Source organism: Bos grunniens, chromosome 7, assembly GCF_055505025.1.
Source record: "Bos grunniens cultivar Pamir isolate PY7600 chromosome 7, Bosgru_T2T1.0, whole genome shotgun sequence".
In the NCBI taxonomy this organism is placed as follows: Eukaryota; Metazoa; Chordata; class Mammalia; order Artiodactyla; family Bovidae; genus Bos; species Bos grunniens.
Window position 1 is genome coordinate 8,986,973 of NC_141171.1, and position 10,045 is coordinate 8,997,017.

The following is a 10,045-nucleotide window of genomic DNA, read 5'->3' on the forward strand; positions in this document are numbered from 1 at the left end:
TGCTCTGGATTACATAACTCAAAGTATCAAAACCAGAAATTGTTCTTTGTTCATTGTGAAATAAAATTTGCTCCTTGCACTTATTTCCTGGGATTTCCATTTTTCTTTCCTTTTTTGAATTCAGCATCTTTATAGAATTTTAGGAATCTCTCTTTTTAAGCTTTATTCTCAGTCTATATATAGACTGTCTATATAGAGAGAGTTTTAGTTTTTTCCTACCCACCATTTTCCTACCCACCATTTTCCAACCTTTGAATCAAAAATATTTGGAAATTCCATTTCTTTGATGGAATATCATAGAATTATGAATAATTTATTAGGTGTAATATATTTTCATGAGAACATTTAGTCTGATGTTGTTCAGTTACCCTGTTGTGCCCACCTTCTGTGACCCCACGGATTGCAGCATGGCAGGCCTGCCTGTCCCTCATCAATTCCCAGAACTTGCCGAAGTTCATGTTCATTGCATTGGTGATGCCATCCAGCCATCTCATCCCCTCATGTCCTCTTCTCCTTCTGTCCTGATCTTTCCCAGCAGCAGGACTTTTCCAATGAGTCATCTGTTTGCATCAGGTGACCAAAATACTGGAACTTCAGCTTCAGCATCAGGGAGTTCAGTGAATATTCAGGGTTAATCTTACTTAAGACTGACTGGTTTGATCTCCTTGCTGTCCAAGGGACTCTCAGGAGTCTTCTCAAGCAGCATAGTTGAAAGGCGTAAATTATTCCACATTCTGCCTTCTTTATGGTCCAGCTCTCACAACCATACGTGACCACTGGGAAGACCATAGCTTTGACTATAAGGACCTTTGTTGGCAGAGTAATAATGTTTCTGCTTTTCAACACACTGTCTAGGTTTGCCATCTGTTTCCTGCCAAGAAGCAATCATCTTCTGATTCCATGGCTGCAGTCACCATCCACAGTGATTTTGGAGCCCAAGAAGGGGAAATCTATCACGGCTTGCACCTTTCCCCCTTCTATTTGCCATGCAGTAATGGGGCCAGATGCTATTATCTTTGTTTTAGTATTTAGTCCTAAGTCGGCTCTTCAGGAGATCATTTAATTTACTGGCAGTTAAAGAGGTTTTTTGGTAGGTATTACTTATTTCCAAATTGTTAACTTGTTTTCTGTAGTGTCTTTCTTTTTCTTTTTTGTATTTCTTATGATTTGATGATTTATTTAGTGATATGCTTGTGTTCCTTTCTCTCTAGATTTTACCTTGTATAGATTTTTGATGTATGATAAACAAAGGGTCTTCATATGATGACATACAATGTTGTCTACTTTTAAAAACTAGTTGTCTTTTAAGTTCATACACATATTAATAGCACTACATTTTCACTCCCTGCCCCACATTTTGTGCCTTTGAAGTCACATTTGATACCTCCCTATTTATCCCTTTAATTCTTATTGTAGCTATACTTGATTTTAGAATTATTTTGTCTATTAAGTTTTCATACTTGCTTAAGTGATTTGATCCTCAGCCCTTCTACATGTTTGCCTTTACTAGCACAATTTTCTCTTATAGTTTCTTCCCACTTGTTTTGCCTTTTTTCTTTCCTTCTTTGAGAAGGTCCTATAATATTCCATGTAGAGTATGTTTAGAATTGATAAATTCTATTAGTCTTTGATTGGCTGAAAAATTCCTTATCTTTCCTTCAATTCTGAATGTTACTCTTTCTGAGTAGAATGCCCTAGTTTGCACGTTTTTCCCTCTCAACAGCAAGTGAGACACAGATGTATAGAACGGTCTTTTGGACTCTGTGGGCGAGGTTGAGGGTGGGATGATTTGGGAGAATGGCATTGAAACATGTATAATATCATATGTGAAATGAATCGCCTGTCCAGGTTTGATGCATGATACAGGATGCTTGGGCTGGTGCACTAGGATGACCCAGAGGGATGGTATAAGGAGGGAGGTGGGAGGGGGGTTCAGAATGGGGAACATGTGTACACCTGTTGCAGATTTATGTTGATATATGGCAAAACCAATACAATATTGTAAAGTAATTAGCCTCCAATTAAAATAAATAAATTTATATTAAAAAAAGGAAAAAAAAGAAATATATAATGCCTCCCCATTTTATCGTACAAAGTTTCTGCAAAAAAAAAAGGAAAGAAGTCAGCTGATAGACTTATGTGCTTCCATCTTACATGACACTGTTTTATTTTGTTGGCTTTAGAAAACTGTATCTTTAACTTGTGGTTTTAATTGCTGTATCTTGGTGCAGGTTTTATTGCTGTCATTTTGGGGGGACTCTTTTTGCTTCTGGTATCTGAATTTGCTTTTTTACACAGGTTTGGGAACTTTTCAGACATAAGTTTATCAGATGTGTTTTGACTACGTTTTTATCTGTCTTTTCCTTCCTGGATACTGAAATTGTTCTAGTGTTGGTGTTCTTAATGTAGTCAAACATCTCTCAAATTATTCTCATTTTTAATTTTTTTTTCTTTTCTGACTGAATCATTTCCATGATTCTATATTTCAGCTAGCTTATGCATTCTTTGGTATCACCTGGATAACTGTTAATTACTTCTAGTTGTTCATTTCATTTAATGTAATGTTCAGTTCAAGCTAGCTTTATAGTTCCCTATTAAAATTATAACTGATTCAACAGTCATTTTTACAGAAAATTAAATATTTTATGATCTTCCACTTATTAACAAAATGCACAGGGTGAATACTGGAAATAAAACTTCTTTTGGAAGATTTATTGAATCATTTTAGCTTGAGAAAATGGAGTTTTATATCTTTACTAATGTATTGATTCCAAACCTGGTAAACTGTTTGTTTCTCTTTCATTAGCTGTTTATTAGGCATGATATCTTGTTATTTAAGTTGGGACAATTCCCCTGTATTTTCATTTTACTTACCTTTGTCTGTTTTCTGAAACTATTTGCCACAGTTAATTCTCACTGTCTTAGAATGGTGTCTTTTTGTGGGAACAGGCATGTACTGTTGATGTGTGCTCAGTGGCTTTACCGGAAGAGCTAGATCTGATGTTATCACAATTCATGCCTTTCTTTGGGGTGTACTGATTGCAATCATCTTTCTAGGAGGTATGGAGGGCTTGGGCTTGAGTCAGGTATGAGATATGGTTTCCTCTTTGTTTAGAGGCCAGAAGGAAATGGCATCCCACTCCAGTATTCTTGTCTGAAAATTCCATGGAGGTCACAAAGACTCAGATGTGACTGAGCACAGCACACACACATATAATACGCTAAGATAGTTTATGGTGCATATCAACATATAAATATCTCTCTTTATATACGTACAAACATTAGTAATGAGGCATTAAAGAATAGCTCTTAACTTCTGATATAACCGGAATTTTCTAATTGACTTGGAGAAACTATCATGCATCCAAAGAGTATATTAACTGTGGTTTTATTCTAAAGTAGCAAAGTTATCCCCTGTTTTGAAGAGGAGAATAGTAATGTTTAGAGATTTCAGTGGTTCTGTCCCTGCCCCAAGTCAAAGCATTAAAGACCCAAGGGACCTAGTCAAGACAAATCCTGAATGTTACAATTTAAAGAAAATCTTGTGCTCAGGGACATGATGATGCTGGGAACCTTAGGGCTTTGGAAGCAAGATAATTAAGAGGAAGGAGTAATAAAAAATGAATTCACCTAACTTATAATGCAGCGTCTTAGGAACAGAGAATCAGCAGGGGAAAAAAATTCCATTGTGTCCAGAAAAGTGTCCCCATAGGAAATCATGTAGTTATAGATTGGAGTAACTGGAGGAACCATGCCTAATGAGCTGACACAGGAAGCTGTAAATATCTCCTCTGCTGCAGTCACTCAGCCTCTGCCATGTTTGTTGGGGAGGACCTGGTTCTTGCTTTTGAAGTTCTGCATCTGTCTGGCAACCAATGCTTAATTTAGTCACTTCTGTTTTCATATTTGGGGACAAAATTTCTGTCTGCATCAGTAATCATTTAGGGAGGAGTTCTGAGTTCTACAGGGAAAGCTTTCTCTCTCAATCTACAGGCAGGTGATTCTGATAGTTCCACAGATGCTGCAGGAGAGCATCAGAGAGGATGGAAGCCAAAAGTGTGTACCTGAAGTCAGGAGGCCAGATCACTGTGTTTTTTTTTTTTTTTTCTTCTGGTTTTCCTAATGTTAATGTACTTATTTATGATCTAAAAATAAAGTGAACATTTCACTCGAAAATGCAATATTGTAAACTAATTAGCCTCTAATTAAAATAAATAAATTTAATTAAAAAAGAAAGAAAATGCAAGTGTCAATGTTGACAATTAAATGATAACAGTGGAAGCTCAGAAGGAATGATGGTGGTGGTTTAATTTCTAAGTTTCTCCAACTCTTGTGACCCTATGGACTGTAGCCCACCCAGCTTCTCTGTCCATAGAATTTCCCAGGCAAGAATGCTGGAGTGGGTTGCCATTTCCTTCTCCAGGGGATTTTCTCTACCCAGTGATCAAACCTATGTCTCCTGCATTTACAGGCAGATTCTTTATTTTCTGGCTACCAGGGAAATCCTGTTAGATGGAATAGGAGGGATAAAATGCTGCCAGTAAAAGTAGAAAATAAGTATAGGAATTTTTTTCTGAACAGGAGGAAACAAATAGGGAAAGTCCTTCAGGAAAAGAAGCCTTCTACTGCTTCATATGCTTCACATACAACATATCAATTTCTGTTGTATCTTGACTATTTCTGATATTGAATTAGTAGTTTATATTCCAATTGCTTATTTTCCTATTAGGATATGCAAACTGTAAGATGTTCCATGTCATATCATTTTTTTATGTCCCTGGACAAAAGATATTTTTCTTTATTATTTTTTTAGATATCAAGGAGATGTCACTGGAGTTGGAATGTTGATGAAGCAAGGATATCTCATTATTGCATTGTCTCAGGGGTCATTTTAGTATATTGGGTATTATTTTCCCTTAATGTCCATAGGTCCATTTCATTTCTCTCTGTTTCTTTCACTCTCGTCCTTTTAATTATTCTCTAAATACCAAGCAGAAATTAGCTATACCAAAAATGAACCCCACATTTATTGTTCCATGAGAAGTTTATAAACTGGAATTTCATGGCAAAAATTACATATCCTTTTGGAGAATAATAATTTGACCTGACCAGCTGAGCTGTAATCACTCACAGTGTAAAGAGTGTGAATCTGTCTGACCAAACATGGTAGTGACACAACCGAAAAGAACATGGTGTGGGTATGTCTATGTGTGTGTGTGTTTGTATGTGTATGTGTATGTGTGTGTGTGCATGCTTGTGCCTTGAAAGGGAGAACAATTCTTAAAGCAGAGGCACCTGGACTCATATGCTAAATGACATATATACACAGGTCAGAATTCAGTCAACAGATGGAACTAAGAATGAAATCTGATATAATTCACTGCATGGTTTTATAGCTAAATTGATAATGTGCAAGGAAGCACATGGAAGGAGGGATTCTCTGTGGACTGAAGGTTCAGCTGTAGCAGGAAGGCCACATTGTTCCTCAGCATCCCTGACACCATCTCTAATCACTCCCCCTCCTGCTTATCCCTCTGCCCCACTGGCTTCCTTGTTTGCACTTGAACATGTGGAACAAGCAGCTTCCTCAGGTTCTTAGCTTACTGGCTGTGTTTCCTTTTGGTTTTTATAAATTCAACCCCAAGGAAGGTAGAAGCAGCAGGAGAGGTGGCACCAACTGTGGCATACCAGCATCGGGTGCCTGCAGCAGAGGGAGGAGCAGAGGTGGCAGTGGGGCATGGGACCCCGCCCCCAGCTACCTAGGTGTCCATGACCCTGTGCCCCCTTCTCCCACCTCCATATCTGCAGTGTTACAGCTGGTCAACCTTTCCACACTGGACATGCCACAGCACCCCTACCACCCCAGCTCCACCGACTACCATCATCCTGCCCCATATGGCAGCAGAAGCTGTGACTCAGGAGATCTCAGAGAAGTTACACAGAAAAGCATCACAAGCATATCAGAAAACTACCTACCCTGCGTCCCAAGCAGCACGCCAGAAGCACTGACAACAGCAAGGTACCATACCCCAGAGGCACAAGAAGCAATAGTTAGGGCACAGGGTAACTCCTCTGACAGAGGCCATGGAGGGTCTGAAGTGCAGATTCATAACCATAGGCAGCTCAGATAGAATTGGGGGGAAAAAAAAAAAAAAAAAAAAGCTATATTATGTCGCCACCTCCTGGACAAATATAGAAAAACATGAAGGTTCTAACCTGAATCCTTCAGCCTGCTGAGCCCCCAGGATGTTAAAACTCAAAGTAACATTAAGGGTATTTAAACATTTTTTTAAAATATCACACACATAATTATATTGAACAATTCAAATATATTACCATATGCATGTCTTCAGGTAGAGTTTCCAAGAGAACACAAGTTTGAATAAATATATTATATAATATTATACTATATATTATAATATTATAATAATATAATATATATAGAACAGTCTTATGGACTCTGTGGGAGAGGGAGAGGGCGGGAAGATTTGGGAGAATGACACTGAAACATGTAAAATATCATGTAAGAAATGAGTTGCCAGTCCAGGTTCGATGCACGATACTGGATGTTTGGGGCTAGTGCACTGGGATGACCCAGAGGGATGGTATGGGGAGGGAGGAGGGAGGAGGGTTCAGGATGGGGAACACATGTATACCTGTGGCGGATTCATTTTGATATTTGGCAAAACTAATACTTATGTAAAGTTTAAAAATAAAATAAAATTTAAAAAATATACAATATATATTTAATAATATAATATAATATTATATATAATATATAATAATATATAGATATGTGTGATATAAAAAAAGAATGTTTAAATACACTTAATGTTACTTGGCAAAATATTTCATTTTCATGTTGTCCATCTGTTTCTTGAAATTCCAAATGTTCAAGTTGGATTTAGAAAAGGCAGAGGAACCAAAGATCAAATTGTCAACATCCATTGGGTCATTGAAAAAGCAAGATAGTTCCAGAAAAACATCTACTTCTGCTTTATAAACCATGCCAAAGCCTTTGACTGTGTGGATGACAACAAACTGTGGAAAATTTTTCAAGAGATAGGAATACCAGACGACCTGACCTGCCTCTTGAGAAATCTGTATGTAGGTCAAGAAGCAACAGTTAAAACTGGACATGGAACAACAGACTGTTCCAAATAGGGAAAGGAGTGTGTCAAGGCTTTATATTTAACTTATATGAAGAGTACATCATAAGAAACACTGGGCTGGATGAAGCACAAGCTGGAATCAAGATTGTCTGGAGAGATATCAATAGCCTCAGATATGCAGATGACACTACCCTCATGGCAGAAAGCGAAGAAGAACTAAAGAGCCTCTTGATGAAAGTGAAAGAGGAGAGTTAAAAAGTTGGCTTATAGCTCAACATTCAGAAAACGAAGATCATGGCATTTGGTCCCATCAATTCATGGAAAATAGATGGGGAAACAGTGGAAACAGTGTCAGACTTTGTTTTGGGGGGCTTCAAAATCACTGCAGATGGTGACTGCAGTCATGAAATTAAAAGACACTTGCTCCTTGGAAGGAAAGTTATGACCAACCTAGATAGCATATTAAAAAGCAGAGACATTACTTTGCCAACAAAGGTTCATCTAGTCAAAGATATGGTTTATCCAGTGGTCATGTATGGATGTGAACGTTGGACTATAAAGAAAGCTGAGGGTCAAATAATTGATACTTTTGAATTATGGTTCGGAGAAGACTCTTGAGAGTCCCTTGGACAGCAAGGAGATCCAACAAGTCCATCTTCAAGGAAATCAGTCTTGAATATTCATTGGAAGGACTGATGCTGAAGCTGAAACTCCAATACTTTGGCCACCTGATGTAAAGAACTGACTCATTTGAAAAGACTCTGATGCTGGGAAAGATTGAAGGTGGGAGGAGAAGGGGACAACAGAGGATGAGATGGTTGGATGGCATCACCGACTCAATGGACATGAGTTTGAGTAAACTCCAGCAGTTCCTGATGGACAGAGAAGACTGGAGTGCTGCAGTCCATGGGGTTGCAAAGAGTCAGACATGACTAAGCGACTGAACTGAACTGAGCGTGATGCCTCAGGGGCTTTCCAGCTGACACTAGTGGTAAAGAACCCCTGCCTGCCAATGCAGGAGACTTAAGATACGGTGTTTGATCCCTGGGTCAGGAAGATCCCCTGAAGGAGGAAATGGCAACTCGCTCCAGTTATCTTGCCTGGAGAATCCCATGGACAGAGGAGCCCGGCAGACTACAGTCAAAAAGGTTACAAAGAGACATGACTGAGCAAAGCATGGACACACATGATAGGTATTGTGGAAACAAAACTGAATAAGGAAGAGAATCCTAAAGAGGCAAATAAAATACAGTGACAACTAGCAAGATACAGTGTATGTCAAAGTTCAAAATATCAGAAAAAGCAGCTAAAGTGATAATACAAAGGAAAGATGTACACAAACATGAAATCAATGGTCTGAAATTTTCCTTGTTATAAACACACAGATAGCGGTGAATGTCTTCAGTAGTTTTCCCTGCATAGGAGCAGTACAACTCATGACTATCCTTTATTAAAATAACTCTTGAATAAGAGGGAAATCACTAAGCTTAATCAAATGAGTTACATAAATTATATGAAAGAGGTGAGATCAAATAAATGGAAATTTCAAGAAATAAAGGACAGAGCAACATCCGCTTCCACAATCTGATCTCAAAAATTGCAATTTCTGCCTGTGAGGTTTTAAATCTTCCAGTCATGCTCCCTTCATCAGCTTAGGACAACTGGTGTTTTAATCATTGTCCTCCTAAAGAATGCTTTCAGAGCAGTCTTTATGTCCTTGTTCCTCAGACTGTAGATGAAGGGGTTCAGCATGGGTGTGACCACAGTGTACATCACCGAGGCCGTTGCACTTGAATGTGAGCTTTGGGTAGCAGCAGAGCTAAGGTATACTCCTAAGCACGTACAATAAAATAAAGAGACAACTGAGAGATGAGATGCACAAGTGGAAAATGCTTTATACTTCCCCTGAGCTGATGAGATTTCACATATGGTGGAAACTATCCTAGAGTAAGAGTAAAGGATACCAGCTAAGGGAGCACCTCCCAGCAGGACAGTAGCAAAATACATCACCATGTCATTAAGAAAAGTGTCAGAACAGGCAAGTTGGACCAACTGTTTCAGTTCACAGAAATAGTGAGGAATTATCACCTCTCTCCTGAAGGACAAACTCAACACCATTAAAGTTTGCAAGAAGGAATGTAGGACATTGATGACCCAGGAAACAAGAACCAGCAGTCCACAGAGCTGGGCACTCATGATGACCTTGTAGTGCAGGGGGTGGCAGATGGCTACAAATCGGTCATAAGCCATCACCGTTAGGAGGAAGTCATCCAACCCTAAAAAAAGTGTGAAAAAATACACCTGGGTGATGCAACCTTCATAGGTGATAACTTTGTTCTGGGTCTGGATGTTCCACAGCATCTTTGGGATGGTCGTGGAGGTGAAAAAGATGTCTACAAAGGACAGGTTGGAGAGGAAGAAGTACATGGGGGTGTGCAGGTGGGAGTCTGAGCTGACGGCCAGGATGATGAGCAGGTTTCCAAACACAGTAATCAGGTACATGGAGAGGAAAAGCCCAAATATGATGGGCTGCAGGTCTGTTTCCTCTGAGAATCCCAGAAGAAGAAAACCTGAAACATGTGTTAGGTTCCTTGGTACCATGTGGTGGAGGTGACCTAAAGGAAAGGGGAAAATATCATGTCTAATTTTCACAAAAAAAGACATTGCTCACATCATTGAAAAACTATTATTTATATTTTACCTAATTGTATTTAAATATATTTGCTTAACTAAGTCCTGCTTTGTTCATGGATTTGCTCCCCTTTAGGGAATTTCTGTGTCATCTGGAACTGACAAGGTTGTCCCACTTGCTGCTTCTTTCCCGGGATGTCATCTATTCCACATAAGAAATACTTTCATTCATTTGGGGATTATGAACTGAGTGATGATCATGTTCCAGGTGATGTCTTGGCAATGAGTATAGGGTTCTAAAC

General features: G+C 38.8%; 1 protein-coding gene across 1 annotated transcript; it reads right to left on the reverse strand.

Annotated features, from left to right (window-relative positions):
- Nucleotides 1-8,759: 8,759 nt before the first annotated feature.
- LOC147368281 (olfactory receptor-like protein OLF4) lies at nt 8,760-9,719 on the reverse strand. Its single transcript, XM_086413548.1, has one exon. The coding sequence runs from the start codon at nt 9,711-9,713 to the stop codon at nt 8,760-8,762; it is 954 nt and encodes a 317-aa protein (XP_086269674.1). The 5' UTR covers nt 9,714-9,719.
- Between the last annotated feature and the right edge of the window lie 326 nt (nt 9,720-10,045).

What these genes read in the sequence shown, in the direction of transcription:
- LOC147368281 (XM_086413548.1), bottom strand. Translation starts at nt 9,713, where the DNA reads ATGGTACCAAGGAACCTAACACATGTTTCAGGTTTTCTTCTTCTGGGA.